The sequence below is a fragment of the Salmo salar genome, chromosome 15, assembly GCF_965601325.2.
Source record: "Salmo salar chromosome 15, fSalSal1, whole genome shotgun sequence".
NCBI lineage: Eukaryota > Metazoa > Chordata > Actinopteri > Salmoniformes > Salmonidae > Salmo > Salmo salar.
This window is the reverse complement of record NC_138305.1, coordinates 44,747,096-44,766,994: the sequence shown is the minus strand read 5'-3', so window position 1 is coordinate 44,766,994 and position 19,899 is coordinate 44,747,096. Positions and strand designations below refer to the sequence as shown.

Below are 19,899 nucleotides of genomic sequence, written 5' to 3'. Positions count from 1 at the left end.
GGATGGGATGCCTGTTGGCCTAGTGAAGGGCTCCCAGAGGGTATTGGGTGACAGAAATAGCGCTCCCTCCCAAGGTCGGGTGTAGAGTTCCCCCCCCCCCCCCACACACACACACTGCTCCCTCCCTCCAGCCGCACTCCACCACCTGCCCACCCTCCGCCAACCCACGCAACACACTCTCAGCAGCTCCCAGTCAACAAAGGGCTCACATGACCCCGTAGCCCCTCTTCCCCCGTCAGCAACGCAATCTCTAGAAAATACCTCCAGGGGTATGCTCATTCTCATTATACCACAAACACCAAGGCGTATAAGGACAACCTGTTTGGTTTGTGTCCCTGCTCCTCTCCTTTCAGCTCCTCTCAGTCTGGACAGGGTGGAAATCAATTGATATGGCCGGACGGTGCATTTTTCAACCCCCGCCCCCATGTTTGTATCCAGGATTTCAAATGACTCCGTCATGTTTTATTTTAGCCCTGTTTTATTTTACCCCCCCCCCCCCCCCACGAATCTAATGTGACAGTCCCTGTCTCTCTCTCTGACCACAAGATTGAGGAGCTCTCAGAGACCTATGATCTGGATGCCAGTACTGTCTGTGGAAAATCCCCTCTTACAAAAAAAAGCGCAAGTCACTCAAGTGGTCCAGGGCTAAAACAGGATAGGCCATGTCAAACACAAACACTGGGGAGAAAGAAAGCGAGAGGAAGAGAGGAGCAGGTCTCACTGCGCTCTGAAAACGCCAAGGAGCAGATAAGTGAGAAAGCCAAGTGTCAAGACTTCACATTCGTATTATGCGTTGAGGAGCCAACGCGCAGCGTTGAATGCGCGGATGCATCACACCTCACCTGCTGCCATCCCACCAACAGGGTTGTGAACGCATTCTCACAAATGTTTGGAAATGTACTGCTAAAGCAGACTTTGTAATTCAACCAAATAAAAAATTGTGTTTCTCTAACCGATTTACTCACGCAGTAAGCTTTACACCGGCTTTGGGAACAATGGGCAAAAAAGCAAGCTGTGAAACGGCCATCGTTCACTGAGTCGAGATGAGTAAATATTTTCCCAGTTGTCAAGGATGAGCTAGTGAGCCAGCTATGCGCCCGTTTTAATGACAGGGTTTGGACGGGGGAACTTAACTTAGTAACTTTTCCAGGCTCAATGTGGCCGGCGACTCAATCATGATATTGTACACCACTGCGCCTCAAACTGCCCTGAAATATTAGCATCCAGGAAAATTGACCTGCAATTATTGATCTTTTTTAAGTAATCCCCCAGCAGTCTGCAAACCAGAAAGACATAGCAGTGCAGAGAACACTTTTGTTTTTCTGGTGGAGAATCAATACCATTGAACACTCGTGTTCTCTCTATCTTCCCTCTCAGCCTCTCTTTTTTTCGGTGTCTCTCACTCACTCTCTCTTTCCTTCCCTCCCTGGGTTGTTGGAGAAGTTGGTTTGGTTCTCTCCGGCTAACTGAATCTGTCTCTCTCAGACACCGTGCACATCTGTTCTCCCGCTTCACACACAGCTGGCCCAAGCAGCAAGGTAGAATCAGATTATTTTCAGCAAAATTTCCCCTCAAAATGTTCTCCCGTGGTAAGCATCTTGTCATGTGTCAGTGTGCAGCGGGTAGGACGGAGTCAGGCGCAGAACACAGAACTGAGTAAAAACGTACTTTACTCGCAAATAATCACAAACTAATTCCTTTCAGGGAATAATAATCCAGCTCAACACAGAAGTGCGACCACATAACAAAGAACAAACACGCACAAAACCATGTGGGAACCAGAGGGTTAAATAGGGAATAAATTATAACATAATGGATACCAGGTGTGTACAATCAAGACAAAACACATAGAAAAAGAAACGTAGATCGGTGGTGGCTAGAAAGCCGATGACGTCGACCGCCGAACACCGCCCGAACAAGGAGAGGCACCAACTTCAGGTGGAAGTCGTGACACATCTGCATGGCAGACAGGGCTCTGAGAGCACTACATTAAAGTGTTTAACAATGAGTTGCCTCTCTGTTTTCACTTAAATAAGGTCAGTCAGGAGCTAGTCAGAGCCGTGGCTGTAAGAAAGGCCTTGGTTTCAGCTGAGTCTGCAGATGTCCACAGCCCTCATCATCTTGTAATCGCTCACTTTCTTGTCCGAAATTGAATACACATCAAACACACCCTCAAATATTGATTATGTTCTCTGACACTGGAGGAAGTGTCTCTGATGAGGGCCCTGCAGTCGGGATGGCAGGGGGAGCAGCTCTACAAGCCTCTTCAGCTCATCACCACTGTGTGCGTGTCCATGACAGGACAGGCTGAGGCTCCAGAGGCAGTGGCCAGGCCAGAGGTGATGAGAGCTGGGGTAGAAAGCCCCCCCCCCCCCCGTGGAGGAGCTGTCAGCTGGACACCTGTCAACCATGAACACCTGTCACCTCCCTGCCTCCTTAACATGCTGGCTGAGACAGTGCTGACACTCACAGCGCCTCTTCCAGAAATACACAGCAGAGCCAAACACAGCCCCCATGTTATGTTCTCTTGTATGATAGTGGACCTCCCTCATTAGAATGGCCCCTCTGTGATCACATTAAGGAATGACTTTTATACTTTCATATCAGCTAATTAGCTCCATTTGAATAAATGGAGGTCCCATAATGATGTATATTATTTCTCAGAGTATCAGATGGATCTCGAATAGTGGCATCACACTGGTGTCTGATGGGTCTATATTAAAAAGCTTGTCTATGTGACTGACTACCATCCGGAGACATCTGCTGTTTGCATTTTCAGTTCACCTGCTATTTCTGCAAGTCTGTTGGGATGCGCAACTCTTTTAGTGTAACTGTAGCAGACAGAGAACACTCTTAAAACCTCCTGACGCCCGGTGAATTTGGCCACCTCCTTGGTTTCGTGGCCAGGCTCATCTGCACTCCGAAACCCATTTCTGGAACCCTGAACCAAACAAATTTCAGCAGATGTGAAAACGTTTGAGCAACGGCCAACGTCTCTTAAACCAAATAAGCAAGTCAAAGTTTACGGGGAGAGGCTTACTGCTGAGTAGCTAATGATGCCAGGTCATTTTCTTTCTTCTGCACTCCTCTGCTACATTCCCATCCCCTCCCTCCTTTTCCCCTCCACAATATGTTTGCGATATAAAGAACAGTTCATGGCAGCCCCACGAGGTCTCTGTGAAAAATGTTGCACCATGTTTTATACGCTCCTCGTAGTTTTATCGGCCTTCCCAGCGTTTTCGAGAGAGGCATTGTTTTCTCCAGCTTGAGAAGCTTCTCCTGATGGACATTTCAGGCCGGGTGGGTTTCTCTGTGGAGGGATGCACCTCTTGGCAGAATCTTGAAGGATATTGTCCGAGGCATGAGAAACAGTATGCAGAGGCTTCTGTTATGACGACTTACAACAGAGCAGAGTTTAAGATGTCCTGTGTTATACAAATTAAACAAGCAACAATGTCTCCCTCTTTATCCACTGAAAAAGGACTGCATTTGACTTCGCCTCAACATCTAATTCGGTAAAGCATAATCAGAGTGAAGGAAGGAAAGCTATTCTGTGACACTAGAGGAGCAGCAGAGCCGTTTGGTTCTCCCACTGGGGATTGAGTTTCTGTTTAATGTCTCCCATTAGGAAGGAAAGAGGAGGATGATTGCACTGTATGGGAGCAGAACACTGGTTTCTACTGGCATTCTTAATGTGATTATCATGTTATGACAGGCCGTCGTGGATGAATACTCCTGGCACCACTGTTAGGGCTGGCAGGGCTGCTCCGGGCTACATGGGCACGCTGGTTAGTGATGATGTGCCTAACTCTTCATGCCAGCTGGGACCATGACCTTTGACCTAACCCTGAGGACAGGACAGGCCAGTTAGCAGAGGCCAGCACTGGGATGGAGGGAAATGGGAAAGGGGGATACCTAGTCAGTTGTACAACTGAATGCCTTCAACTGAAATGTCTCTCCCGCATTTAACCCAACCCCTCTGAATCAGAGAGGAGTGGGGGGCTGCCTTAATCGACATCCACGTTTTTGGCGCCCGGGGAACAGTGGGTTAACTGCCTTGCTCAGGGGGAGAATGACAGATTTTTACCTTGTCAGCTTGGGGATTTGCCTTTCGGTTACTGGCCCAACGCTCTAATCGAAAGAAAGTTCAAGGGGGTTGTGGGGTTATAGATCACAGGCCCCTCAATACATAGATGGCACCTCTGGCCTTGTGTTGTCATCACTATAGCCTCGAGCCAATCCCAATAAGTTGTTTAGACCAGCTGTCCTTACTGGGCATTAGTCGAAATTAAACTGACCCATTCTGTTCTCTGGAAGAACACAGGGGATCTGAGTCATATAAGAACGTCTGCCTGCCTTTCCCTTATTCTTCACTTGTCTTCTCCTCCCTCTGCCATCTCAGCCCCAACTGAGCAGGTCTTACATAAGACTAAGGTACAGTATGTCCTTAGTAAAATATTGGACACCTGCCAGTAATAACAGCCAGATCCCATCTGTCACTTTGCAGCTTTTCTAAAAGGCTGCAGGTAGTTAGCGTGTAAAAGATAACACTTACATGACTATGTGACGGCAGGCCGAGAAAACATCAACAAGCAGTGGAAGATGATGCAGTGGGGTAGGTTGTTTCCATGGAGTGGACCAGTGACAGACATGCTCAGTCAGGTTATAACCAGTGTTATGCACTCTCAAGTACCCTGGTGTCTACTGAAGCACAATGATTGCACCCAGCTACCTTTAATACCTCCACTGGGACTAGTAGACTACTATCCAGAGAGATAAATTGCTGTGCTGTCATCTCGGTCACACCTAACACTATATATAAGAAATCCCCCCAAAAAGAGTTACATATCTGCATTATGACATAGGGAATTCCGTGGGACTACCCTGAGTGATAGGTCTAGCCATCAGATAATGTGGGGAACACTAGGCCCTATAACAGGTCGAAATTATGTCAGGGTACAAATGTAGGAGGACCCACAACTGCCTTTGATGCCTGCAATAAAACGGTATCATGTCAGCCGATAAACGTTTATTCATGTAGCCATGTACCGGGTAGCTACCTGGGCAATGCCCACCAGGGGGCAATCTTATTACAGCCACCTATATCTTCCCTAGACTGTACCTGTGATGTTTTATCAGTCCAAGACATAGGAAGCAGCACAGAGTTTAGAACCTGGGTCTTGCCTTTAACAGGATGATTTAAGTGGGAGCTGCAGTGCTGTAACAATGGCGGAGCCTGGTTGACAGTGGGCTACACCTAGCCATGTCTTTCTCATTATGGATGGGGTGTTCGTCTCGTCTGTGTTTTGCGTTCTTGAGACTGCGCCAAAAACATCTCTAGATCCAAATGTACAGTATGCAATGTGAAGTGCATAAGAGTTCTGAAAACAGTCGACTTACACAAACACATCTGTTTCTTATAGTACAAGTGTCTTATCCTTGGTCTGGGTAATACCATTGGTTGAACTTACACTGTGTGTTAACTCCAAAGATGTAGCTCCTCAGATGTTGGTAAACCAAACATGTCATTATCAAGAATGTGGACACCATTAGAGTGCATTGGAAGCCGCAATCATCCCAGCAGTACATTGGATGGGACGTTGATCGATTGACAGAGACCTCTACTTTCACAAGAGTTACAGTTGGGACTGTAAAGACTGTTACTTTAAATGGCCATCTCCACCATCCCACAGTCTAAACAAACCCCAAAGTCACAGCAGGGGCTTACAGTTACACACAATCTTCTCCTCTGCAAAGGGCCCATTCCACATTTGTCTGTGGGCACTGCTATTTTCCACTCTTAATGACTGCCCACAAATCCAGCACAAGGAATTGGACTGAAATGCCACAAACAGTTCAGAGACAGTTTAGGAGGCAGTCTGCAGAGTTTACAGACTCTTCAGTCCTGTTGCTCTCTGTAAGACACGGTACTAACTTCAAAACTAAGAGACGGAGTCAGGGAGAAAATTTAGCATTATACTGTATATAGAGATACACATCTGGGAAAAGAGTACCACAATATGAGTCATAATACCCATAAAACCTAGCATTCAAGGAAGGAAATGGGTACAATAATTTTTCCACCCCTCATTTTTCCCATAGGGGATTTTAGAATAAGGGCTATGTTTCGTGTAGGCTTACCCTGGCGTGACGTTTTGATAACCGTGTAAATCTCTCTAGGACTGTCACGGATTTCCCCGGTACTGCTGCTCATTCCATGCCCCAGTTCCGGAGGTCTACCTCACCGGCCTCCAGGCGTCACTGAACTGTCTCATTACACACACCTGATTCCCATTCCCCCTGATTAGTATTTGTATAATTGTGCCCTCTGTTCCCCATTGTCCTTGTCGTTTATTGTTCCCATGTCCGTTGGTCTTGTGAGTACCTGTGCTTTGTTGTTTCGGCTTTCGTGCTGCGTGTATTGTGCACTTGTTATTACGGGTCTCGTCCTGTGTATTATTATTACGGGTCTCATTCCGTGTATTGTTGTGCACTTGTTATTACGGGTCTCGTCCCGTGTATTGTTATTACGTGTCTCGTCCCGTGTATTTATTAGAGGTTTAACCTCGCTCTTTGTTTGGGTTACATCCCTGTGTTTTTGTATACGTGGTTGTTTTGGGCTTCGCCCCCATGCCTTTTCAGGGCATGTTGTATATTTTGGGTGGAGTATAAAAACCCCTATTACGAATTCCTGCGCCTGTCTCCAATCATTTATACAACGTGACAAGGACATGGTGACTGTATTTACCCCCCAAAAATGCAATGCTAATTAGCTGCTAATGTGGCTATCATAAAGAACTACAAATGCCATGATGGTCTGAACGAGACTGTCAAGTTGAGGTAAAGGTAAGAATCTCTAGATTAACTATCTAATATTAGCTAAATTTAGTAATGAATAAATTGGCTACATTTCTTTCAATATACAATTTTGTGAACTGTCTTGTGCATGTTTTAAATTGACACAATACCTGTTAGCAAAGGTGTCAGCTAGAGACACTGCATTTGAGGCTGCATTTATTGTAGCTGGGGATTTTAACAAAGCAAATTTGAGAACAAGTCTACCTAAAATCTTACAGCATATTGATTGAGATATGTGCATGCGCAATACCCTCGACCACTGCTACTCTAACTTCCGTGATGAATACAAAGCCCTCCACCACACTCCCGTAGGGCAAATCCGACCACGACGCCATCTTACTCCTTCCGTCTTAAAGGCAGAAACTCAAACAGGATGTACCAGTGATGAGAACCATTCAACGCTGGTCCGACTAATCGGAAGCCACGCTTCAAGATTGTTTTAATCACACGGACTGGAATATGTTCCGGTCAGCCTCAGAGAACAACATCGAGCTATACGTTGACTCGGTGAGTGTGTTTATAAAGAAGTGCATTCGAGATGTTGTACCCACTGTGACTATTAAAACCTACCCTAACCAGAAACCGTGGATGGATGGCGGCATTCACGCATTTAGCGCGATCCACCGGATTTAACCATGGAAAGAGGTCTGGGAACATGTCTGAATATAAACAGTGTAGCTATTCCCTCCACAAGGCAATCAAACAAGCAAAATTCCAGTACAGGGACAAGGTGGAGTCCCAATTCAACGGATCAGACACAAGACATATGTGGCAGGGTCTACAGGAAATCACGGACTACAAAAAGAAATCCAGCCACGTCACAGACACCGACGTCACACTTCCAGACAAACTAAACACCTTCTTTGCGCGCTTTGAGGGTAATACAGTGTCACCGTCGCGGCCCGCTAACAAGGACTGCACCCCCCCTCTCCTTCTCCGTGGCTAACGTGAGTAAAACATTTAAACGTGTTAACCCTCGCAAGGCTGCTGGTCCAGATGGCATCCCTAGCCGTGTCCTCAAAGCATGCGCAGACCAGCTGGCTGGTGTGTTTACGGACATATTCAATCAATCAATCCCTATCCCTATCCCAGTCTGTTGTCCCCACATGCTTCAAGATGGCTACCATTGTTCCTGTACCCAAGAAGGCAAAGATAACTAAACTAAATGACTACCGCCCCGTAGCACTCACTACTGTCATCATGAAGTGCATTGAGAGACTAGTCAAGGATCATATCACCTCCACCTTACCGGCCACCCTAGACCCACTTCAGTTTGCATACCGCCCCAACAGGTCCACAGACGACGCAATTGCCATCACACTGCCCTATTCCATCTGGACAAAAGGAATACCTATGTAACAATGCTGTTCATTGACTACAGCTCAGCATTCAACACCATAGTACCCTCCAAGCTCATCATCAAGCTGGAGGCCCTGGGTCTCAACTCCGTCCTGTGCAATAGGGTCCTAGACTTTGACGGGCCGCCCCTAGGTGGTGAAGGTAGGAAACAGCATCTCCACTTCACTGACCCTTAACACTTTGGCCCCACAAGGGTGCGTGCTCAGCCCCCTGCTGTACTTCCTGTTCACCCACGACTGCGTGGCCATGCACGCATCCAACTCAATCATCAAGTTTGCGGACGACACAACAGTAGTGGGCTTGATTACCAACAACGACGAGAGCCTACAGGGAGGAGATGAGGGCATTCGGAATGTGGTGTCAGGAAAACAACCTCTCACTCAACATCAACAAAACAAAGGAGATGATCGTGGATTTCAGGAAACAGCAGAGAGAGCACCCCCCTATCCACATCGAAGGGACAGCAGTGGAGAAAGTGGAAAGTTTTAAGTACCCCGGCGTACGCATCACAGACAAACTGAAATGGTCCACTCACACAGACAGTGTGGTGAAGAAATCTTCAGGAGGCTGAAGAAATGTGGCTTGTCACCCAAAACCCTGACAAACTTTTACAGATGCACAATTGAGAGCATCCTGTCGGGCTGTATCACAGCCTGGTATGGCAACTGCACCGCCTTCAACCGCAAGGCTCTCCAGAGGGTGGTGCGGTCTGCACAATGCATCACCGGGGGCAAACTACCTGCCCTCCATGACACCTACAGCACCCGATGTCACAGGAAGGCCAAAAAGATCATCAAGGACATCAACCACCCGAGCCACTGCCTGTTCACACTGCTACCATCCAGAAGGCGAGGTCAGTACAGGTGCATCAAAGCAAGAAACAGCTTCTATCCCAAGGTCATCAGACTGCTTAACAGCAATTACTAACTCAGAGAGGCTGCTGCCTACATTGAGACCCAATCACTGGTCACTTTAATAAATAGATCACTAGTCACTTTATACAATGCACTCTAAATAATGCCACTTTAATAATGTTTACATATCTTACATTACTCATATTACATGTACAGTTGAAGTCGAAAGTTTATATACACTTAGGTTGCAGTCATGAAAACTTGTTTTTCAACCACTCCACAAATGTATTGTTAACAAACTATAGTTTTGGCAGTCGGTTAGGACATCTACTTTGTGCATGACACAAGTATTTTTTTCAAACAATTGTTTAGACAGATTATTTCACTTATAATTCACTGTATCACAATTCCAGTGGGTCAGAAGTTTACATACTGTCACGCCTGACCATAGAGAGCCTTTTTATTCTCTATTTTGGTTAGGTCGGGGTGTGACTAGGGTGGGTGATCTAGTGTGTTTATTTCTATGTTGGCCTGGTATAGTTCCCAATCAGAGGCAGCTGTTTATCGTTGTCTCTGATTGGGGATCATACTTAGACAGCCATTTCCCCACTGGTTTTTGTGAGATCTTATTTTGAGTTAGTGCATGCTGCACCTCTTATGTTACGGTTCATTGTTTGTTTCTTTTTTGTTTTGTAAGTTTCACAAAAATAAAGATGTGGAACTCAGAGCACGCTGCGCCTTGGTCCGTCTCTCCACACAATCGTAACACATACACTAAGTTGACTGTGTGTCATAAGCTTCGTCTAAGTGTCCATACTTATACTTTTATAAACATGAACACTAAACAAAACAAGAAAACGAACGACAGTCCTGTAAGGCTACACAGCTATACAAAGAAACAACCACCCACAAACACAAGAGAAAATAAACCCACTTAAATATGGCCTCCAATTAGAAGCAACGACAACCAGCTGCTTCTAATTGGAGGTTGTTTACAAAACCCACATAGAAATAGAAAACATAGAACATAAACCCGAAACACACAAAACAAACACACCCCTGCCACGTCCTGACCAACTACAAAATGACCCCTTACTGGTCAGGACGTGACACTGTGCCTTTAAACAGCTTGGAAAATTCCAGAAAAATATGTCATTGCTTTAGATGCTTCTGATGGGCTAATTGACATAATCTGAGTCAATTGGAGCTGTACCTGTGGATGTATTTCAAGGTCTACCTTCAAACTCATTGCCTCTTTGCTTGACATCATAGGAAAATCAAAATAAATCAGCCAAGACCTCAGAAAACAATTGTAGACCTCCACAAGTCTGCTTCATCCTTGGGAGCAATTTCCAAACGCCTGAAGGTATCACATTCATCTGTACAAACAATAGTACGCAAGTATAAACACCATGGGACCATGCAGTCGTCATACCGCTCAGGAAGGAGACACGTTCTGTCTCCTAGAGATGAATGCATTTTGGTGCAAAAAGTGCAAGTCAATCCCAGAACAACAGCAAAGGATCTTGTGAAGATGCTGGAGGAAACCGGGAAAAAAAGTATTGATCTTTATCCACAGTAAAACGAGTCCTATATCGACATAACCTGAAAGGCCACTCAGCAACAAAGAAGCCACTGCTCCAAAACCATCATAGAAAAGCCAGACTACGGTTTGCAACTGCACATGGGGACAAAGATCGTACTTTTTGGAGAAATGTTCTCTGGTCTGATGAAACAGAAATAGAACTGTTTGGCCATAATGACCATTGTTATGTTTGGAGGAAAAAGGGGGAGGCTTGCACCATCTTAACCGTGAAGCATGGGGGTGGCAGCATCATGTTGTGAGGTTGCTTTGCTGCAGGAGGGACTGGTGTACTTCACAAAATAGATGGCATCATGAGGGAGGAAAATGATGTGGATATATTGAAGCAACATCTCAAGACATCAGTCAGGAAGTTAAAGCTTGGTCGCAAATGGGTCTTCCAAATGGACATGACCCTAAGCATACTTCCAAAGTTGTGGCAAAATGGCTTAAGGACAACAAAGTCAAGGTATTGGAGTGGCCATCACAAAGCCCTGACCTCAATCCTATAGAAAATGTGTGGGCAGAACTGAAAAAGCGTGTGTAAGCAAGGAGGCCTACAAACCTGACTCAGTTACACCAGCTCTATCAGGAGGAATGGGCCAAAATTCACCCAACTTATTGTGGGAAGCTTGTGGAAGGCTACCCAAAATGTTTAACCCAAGTTAAACAATTTAAAGGCAATGCTACTAAATACTAATTGAGTGTACGTAAACTTCGGACCCACTGGGAATGTGATGAAAGAAATAAAAGCTGAAAGAAATAATTCTCTCTGCTATTATTCTGACATTTCACATTCTTAAAATAAAGTGGTGATCCTAACTGACCTAAAACAGCCCTTATTTTAAGTGTTTTTAAAATCCCCTGTGGGAACAATTAATGATGGAGAAACAATTGGAACGATTTCCCTGTTTGACCGCTAAGTTTTATGGGTATCATGACACCTCCACTGTGGGGCTCCATGAGGAGGTGATATTGTTACAACCATTATTGGTACAACCATCTGTGATGAAAACTTAATAATAATCCAAATACATTTCCACTTAGGTAAATAAATACACCAAGAGGGAACACACCAAAGTAAAAGAGAAGGGACATGAATAGTTGATGTGGGGGAATCAGAGGGCTGCTCTTGTGGAAAGGGTGCTGTGGTGTATCACATTGTCCCCTGGCTTTACACTTGGCAGCGCAACTAAAGTCCTGGCTGAGACGTAGGGGGTGTTTACCACGGATAATCAGTCATAAAGACCCCAGCGCACAATGAGGTCCATCTCAAGGCACAGTGTCATTTAAACGTCCCCTGAACCGACCTGCTGAATGAAATATAAGCCTGCTCTGACAGAGGGAGAGAGAGGCTTCCTTCGAACGCCACAGGGGCCCAACAAGAATAGAATACCTCCAACTTGTCTGTTTCTCTCAATCTTCCACTTGTTTTGTTGGTTTCTGACTCGTTGTTATTGTGAACCGGGACATTAGTAGCCAGCTGGCGCCATCCCTACATATGTATCCCTCTGGGGAAATGTAAAATGTTTACTTGCAGCATTGACATGCGTTGAGCTGCTTTGAACCTGGACTGTTCGCGGTGAGAGATGTCTGGAATTAACATTACAGTACAGAGACAGTCCTCTCTCAGCAGCCCACTTATAACATAGTGAAGACGTGGATTATTGTTGAAGCGAGTTTGACGCAGGTGGAACTCGGTGGAACTCTCACAGAGAACGCGCAACGCCTAACTGTTTAAGTGGCGATGAAGTGACTCTGCCCTAATTGTCACAGTCACATTAAGGGAGGCCTGTTAAGCTTGCCAAACATGCAGCACAAGGGTTTGACAACATCAAAACATGTGCTGAGGAAAACTGTTCCGTATATTCCCGCTTTGGTGACAAATGCTCTAGAATTCACACTGGTTTATTTTCTCTTCCTTTGTGTGTCTTCTGGAAGGCAAATCTCTTGATGGCAGATTTACACTTTCCGTGGCACGCTTTTGAAGTCACGTCTCTCTTTACTTTGTGAACTTGAAAGGAATATTCAGGGGGGGATATTCTGCATAAATTAACGGAGCGTTACTAGGACATTCAGTGGGATATCACTTTGACAGTACTACATGCTGTACCAACAGCATTGTAATCAGAGCCCTCCTTACAGAGTCTATAAAACATTATTGTCTTCTCTTTGTGCCTTCCCTGAATAACGTTATCTCTAGGGCTGTGTGCAGCAATGCACTGTGTCAGGGACTGTGTGAGAATGGTCTGTTGTATGTCCCACACTGAGGGAAAGGTGTGACCAGGTTTCTATCAACACCTCTCTCCCCTGCATCGCTCTGTGTGCATCAAGGCTTCATTGTGTGGTAGACAGGGTGCACAATAACTCCTGCCTGCCTTCCTTTCCTCTGTTACATCCTGCTGCCTGTTTGCCTGTGTATTTGAATCTTCAACCAGCAGCCCTGTGGTATGCAGTGTGATGAGGCGATAGATATATAGGGCTGAACTAGGCCAGGCTCTCTTGCTCTGTAGTGAACTGTAATAGCAGACACGGGCCAGGCCAGACTGCCAAACAGTAACATGGTCCGGTCACTCCCTCCTCACACAGAAGGGAGCGGGAGACAGTTGCCGTGGCAGCGGGGATAAACAAACAAATGCGGTACCATGGAATGTGGCAAAATATTTACTATGGAGTAACTCTGCTGCTGCAGTCGTCACCCGTCCAGTGCTCAGAGCTCACATATCTGGAAGGTTTGCATATTATGAATTGTTTTCAGCTGTTGGACCCGTTGTGGTTATTTCCTGGGGTTGGCCCTTAGCAACAAGGTTAGCAGGACTGGAGGCCAGGCCACTTTCTGTGAGTGTGTCTGTTCTGGGTTGGACAGGGTCATGTTGGTCCACATGATTGTTGAGGCGCTGGGAAACATCTCGTCCTGATTTGCGGAATCATAATCATTGATCTGTTTATGTTTGATCCGAGCAATTGGGACTTGAATTGACCGTAGCAACTCAGATTCCAACACACACAACAAACAACACTCCTGGCTGCTGTGGATATGGTTCAGTGTAAGAAGCTTGAGGATATGAGTCCGGCACTTTTGCATAGCGCCGCTTGAAAATTATCTGATTTATCTCTCACGTGATCCCTACTGAATGGAAAGGTTGCATTCCCATAGTTACAATCTAAACAAGGCGTCGTTCCACGGTTTGACTGAAAAAGGTATGCTGATATTCGGTAGTATAGCCCATTAAACATAATTTAATATCATCATCTGTGACGCTTTGGACATTTGCATACACTTCAACCCAAATTGCTTACACAGAATTTATCATTGCTTACACAGAGTCTTAGTGAACACAGTTATTGTTACGTAGCAACCAGTCTGTGTACTATTATTGGTTCGCTAGCCACGACACAGACTACTACAATATGTCGCATCCATCAAGACATCCATTGAGACTTATTTACCTTACATACACTGTCTGTGCACACAGCTGGAGGCTTGACTCTTGTTGTAGGAATGGGATGTGATTGTGGAGCCAAAAGCCATGCAGCGCGTGCACACACACACACACACACACACACACACACACACACACACACACATTGAACACAGCCATCAATCACTAGTCTCACCTGCTAGAATAACAAGTCTGTCATCTAATTGTGCCAGCAGGAGGGCTTCAGTTCCATCTGATTGATATCAGCAGTTGAAAAACCTCTTCCCATTGTTTTGACTGCTGACGTCAATATGACCATAGAGAAGGTTTGTTCTTATTGAGGAGAACAAAATGTGCCTCGCTACTTGTCTGCTATTATAGGAAGCGTTTAGGCACCATTAGCTGCCCATTGTCCACTGTGACTAATGTCTGGGGCTCCAGATATGCTCTCAAATGTCTATTTATTTACTGAGTGGGTTCTTAAATAGTGATGGGAAAATGCTTATGGCCTATAATAAATACCTCAACTGGAGTAACTGTTCGTATTAACTGTGATAAATGATTATGTTAAATGACAAATATGACCACATAGAAGTGTGGTGGGTGAAATAACATTTATCTTTGGGACTAAATAACATTTGTCTTTTTGACAAAAATGTATGCATAACCATTATCTTATTCTAGCTCTTATTTTCTAGACACCCTGTACTAGCCATACTAAATAATGTAATGCTATGACAGGCCTGGGAACAGTATAGTAGACAGACAGTACTCACCATGCCGTGATTGAGCCACTGGGGTATGAAGTTGTCCAGCAGTCTGGGGTACACCAGGTCTCTGTCATACAAGTACAGGGCCCAGAACATGGTCACCACAAACTGCAGAGAGACAGGGACATAGGAGACATAGTGAGGACATAGGAGACATAGTGAGGACATAGGAGATATAGTGAGAACATAGGAGGCATAGTGAGGACATAGGACTAATTCAAAGTTAAACTTCACTGCACTTGGCACTGCACTTATAGTTGTTGGTAAGTTAATGTTTTGTGCTGGAAATACTAGGTTGGAATATTGCGTAACGTGAGGTTGTGGTAGTCTATAAATATGTGACACACATACCATTACACACCCAAATGTACAGCACCTTGAGCCATGTCATAGGACACACCATCCAGCCTCGTGAAGCTATGGGCCCAGGGGGTCAAATAACCATGAATGTTTATATGCTGCCCATGTTATGCCAAGAAAATATAGTTCAACCTATCCAAAGGGGAGATAAAAAATACGGTATAAATTGTGTTTTCAGATCTAAGTCTTCATATTATATTATCATGTCATATTTTTCAGACAAGATAAATATGTCTGTAATTTGAATGGCAATGCAATGGTCTATTTCTATTTTCCAGACCATATCCGCCCGCGTTTTACACCCTCTGGAGACGCGGTATCCCTCAGGTCATCATGTACCCAGGAAATCCCCTGGTTCTGTTGTGGCCCTTCTCTTCCCTGTCTCTCCATGAGGTTTCCTGCTTGGCCTGACCTGGCCCGGGTTGAGCTTGACCCTGCCGCCCCCACAGTCTGCTCCTCTGAGGACAGTCCTGGAGCGCAGAGATGTCAGCCTCTGACCTGAGCACTAGCTATCTCCTCTATCCATTCCTCCTTCAAAGGCAGGCTGCCTGGCACTCTCAACGAGGCGAGCTAGCGCCAAAGCCCACCATGCAGCCGTGAGGTGAAGCGAAGCGACAGTTCTGGGCTAATGTTTTCATATCAGCATACCATAATTAATCCCTAAGAGCTGACTTCTTCTCCGCTCCTTGTCTCTTATCCCGACGCTTCTCCACAAGCCCTGTATGCCCCCTGTAGGAAGGACAGTAGTAAGCTTGTGAGGAGATCAAACACACTGCAAAAACAAGCATGTTATTGTCGAGTGTACAGGCTTTGAAAGGGGCTATTTGAAGTTCCTGCTCCATGGAGTGGAGCAGCTTCCTCGGTGAACGAATTCCAGTTCTGCCCGTAATCTCTTTGATCCAGATAGTTCTAACTGCTCCCGACCATACCCAACTACCCAACCTATTAGCATTAATCAACCTCGATTAGTGATGTGACAGAATTCTGTTTTGCTTCGTATTCTCACAGTATTTAACTGGATCTCTGTTTTCCAGTAAGTTTCCGATGACTTGCCGCTGTAGCCAAATAAACAGGCTGCGTTACAAGGCCACGGCAGGCAGGCCTGCTGAATGGAGAGCATTGACTCTGAGGGAGCAGCTTATTAAAGCCCCTCGAAAGCGAGAAACAGCATTTCTTATTTCCTCTCCGATGTGCAGAGTGCGAGTAAATGGACTCGGTCTGAGACAGGTAGTTTATTTAGACATTTCACATTTCCACACCCTCAGCCTTTTTAGCTGCATGGGCTCCATGTCATCGGGCCCGTAGGGAAACCACACCTGGCCCTGTCAGGGGCCTTCAAGCCTGTCCAGGAGCCAAACCATCCACAGCCCAGTTAGGTGGATGGAATTACCTGGCCTACCATCTGCGCCTCAGACGGATGCATGTGAGATGCCCCGGATATTGTGCCCTGATGGCACGCTCTCCTCTTTCATCATGTCGAGAGGTGGGAAGAATGAAGGGGTGCGCTCGACCCTGCCAGGGATGCATTCATACCCGACCAATTCAGGGAGAATACACACACACACACACACACTAGAGCACTAGAACAGTCTAGAGATACACATATATTATCCTTACCAAACATCACCGTCGACTGGGGCTCATTTTTCCCAGCATTAGCCGCGACACTAATGACATCCATTGTGTGGTGTGTAAACTGAACTGCATGGCCAACTCTCAGACAGGGGCTGGTGCCAAGTGGCTCATCATATAGCAGCCTGCACTGCTCTGTGATGGTGACGCTAGCAACTGGTCGCTGGTTTTTAGGAGGACACCTAAGGAGCAGCGCGTGGTCTCTCTCTCTCTGCTCTGCTTCTGTATTGACACATGTCTTACAGCCTACCCTTACAAAAAAACACACGTGAAATCGCATTTTCACGTGAAATAGCGGTTTTCACATGTTGAGGTTAAATTTCACGTGAAACCATTTTATCACATGTATTACATTTAGAGTTCACATGTTAACACCATCTTTTCACACGAGAAGAAAAACATGTTTTCACCTCACACAATTGCAGTTGCACATGTGAAAACCATTCACTTGTGAAAATTGAATTTGCAGTTTCACATGTAAGAGACATCTGCATTTGAAAATGTAGCTTCCACATGTGGAATTGCAAGTTCAGCTGTGATGGTGAAATAGTGTTATTCTCCTCATGTGAAAAGGTGGTGTTACCATGTTGCAGTAGTAGCAGTGTTTTCACATAAATCTTTTCAAATTCTGTAATGGCGTTCTGTAAAAATGTAACTTAGCCTACCTGAGTATAAGCAAACAAAAAAACGTTCATCCAGAGGTGGCGCTCCTAGTAGCCGGGGACTTTAATGCAGGGAAACTTAAATCTGTTTTACCAAATCTCTATCAGCATGTTAAATGTGCAACCAGAGGGAAAAAAACTTTGGAACACCTTTACTCCACACACAGAGACCCATACAAAGCACTCCCTCATCCTCCGTTTGGCAAATCTGACCATAATTCTATCCTCCTGATTTCTGCTTACAAGCTAAAATCAAAGCAGGATGCACCAGTGACTAGATCAATAAAAAAGTGGTCAGATGAAGCAGATGCTAAGCTACAGGACTGTTTTGCTAGTACGGACTGGAATATGTTCCTGGATTCTTCCTATGGCATTGAGGAGTACACCACATCAGTCATTGGCTTCATCAATAAGTACATCGATGACGTCGTCCCCACAGTGACCGTACGTACATACCCCAACCAGAAGCCATGGATTACAGGCAACATCTGCACTGAGCTAAAGGCTAGAGCTACCGCTTTCAAGGAGCAGGACTCTAACCCGGAAGCTTATAAGAAATCCCGCTATGCCCTCCGACAAACCATCAAACAGGCAAAGCATCAATACAGGACTAAGATCGAATCGTATTACACAGGCTCTGACGCTCGTCGGATGTGGCAGGGCATGCAAACTATTACAGACTACAAAGGGAAGCACAGCCGAGAGCTGCCCAGTGACACAAGCCTACCAGACGAGCTAAACTACTTCTATGCTCGCTTCAAAGCAAATAACACTGAAACATGCATGAGAGCACCAGTTGTTCTGGAAGACTGTGTAATCACGCTCTCTGCAGCTGATGTGAGTAAGACCTTTAAACAGGTCAGCATTCACAAGGCCGCAGGGCCAGACAGATTACCAAGACGGGTACTGCGAGCATGCGCTGACCAAATGGCAAGTGTCTTCACTGACATTTTCAACCTCTCCCTGTCTGAGTCTGTAATACCAACCTGTTTTAAGCAGACCACCATAATGCCTGTGCCCAAGAATACTAAGGTAACCTGCTTAAATGACTACCGACCCGTAGCACTCAAGTCTGTAGCCATGAAGTGCTTTCGAAAGGCTGGTCATGGCTCACATCAACACCATTATCCCAGAAACCCTAGACCCACTCCAATTTGCATACCGCCCCAACAGATCCAAAGATGACACAATCTCTATTGCACTCCACACTGCCCTTTCCCACCTGGACAAAAGGAACACCTATGCGAGAATGCTATTCATTGACTACAGCTCAGCGTTCAACACCATAGTGCCCTCAAAGCTCTTCAATAAGCTAAGGACCCTGGGACTAAACACCTCCCTCTGCAACTGGATCCTGCACTTCCTGAGGGGCCGCCCCCAGGTGGTAAGGGTAGGTAACAACACATTAGCCATGCTGATCCTCAACACAGGGGCCCCTCAGGGGTGTGTGCTCAGTCCCATCCTGTATTCCCTGTTCACTCATGACTGCATGGCCAGGCACAACTCCAACACCATCATTAAGTTTGCCGATGACACAACAGTGGTAGGCCTGATCACCGACAACGACAAGACAGCCTATAGGGAGGAGGTCAGAGACCTGGCCGTGTGGTGCCATGACAACAACCTCTCCCTCAACGTGATCAAGACAAAGGAGCTGATTGTGGACTACAGGAAAAAGAGAACCGAGCACGCCCCCATTCTCATCGACCTGGCTGCAGTGGAGCAGGTTGAGAGGTTCAAGTTCTTTGGTTTCCACATCACCAACAAACTAACATGGTCCAAGCACACCAAGACAGTCGTGAGGAGGGCACAACAAAACCTATTCCCCCTCAGGAGACTGAAAATATTTGTCATGAGTCCTCAGATCCTCAAAAGGTTCTACAGCTGCACCATCGAGAGCATCCTGACTGGTTGCATCACCGCCTGGTATGGCAACTGCTCGGCATCTGACCGTAAGGCGCTACAGAGGGTAGTGCGAACGGCCCTGTACATCACTGGGGCCAAGCTTCCTGCCATCCAGGCAGGAAAGAAGCAAGAAGAACGGATGGCAGTGGGAGTTTACTCGCTCGCCTACAGATTCTCAGAAGGCTGCCCGATCTGCGGCCCCTTTTCCTGCGTCTTTTCTTCACGCAAAAGGCATGGATCTGGGCCTGTTCCCAGAAAGCAGGATATCCTTCTTGTCGGACTCGTTAAAGGAAAAAGTTTATTCCAGTCCGTGGTGAGTAATCGCTGTTCTCATGTCCAGAAGTTTTTTTCGGTCATAAGAGACGGTAGCAGCAACATTATGTACACAATAAGTAAAAAAATAAGTTACACAAAACGGCAAAAAAAACTAACAAAATAGCACTATTGGTTGGGAGAATGTAAAACTTCAGCCATGTTCTTTGGCGCCATCTTGAT

At 45.9% G+C, this 19,899-nt stretch overlaps 1 protein-coding gene across 1 annotated transcript in view; it reads right to left on the bottom strand.

Moving 5' to 3' along the window:
• Nucleotides 1-19,899, bottom strand: part of aig1 (androgen induced 1) — a 48,339-nt gene that overhangs the window by 15,237 nt on the left and 13,203 nt on the right. Inside the window, exon 3 of the mRNA XM_014144502.3 lies at nucleotides 14,852-14,953. Coding sequence (XP_013999977.1) covers nucleotides 14,852-14,953 — 102 coding nt within the window. The remainder of the gene's footprint in view (nucleotides 1-14,851; nucleotides 14,954-19,899) is intronic.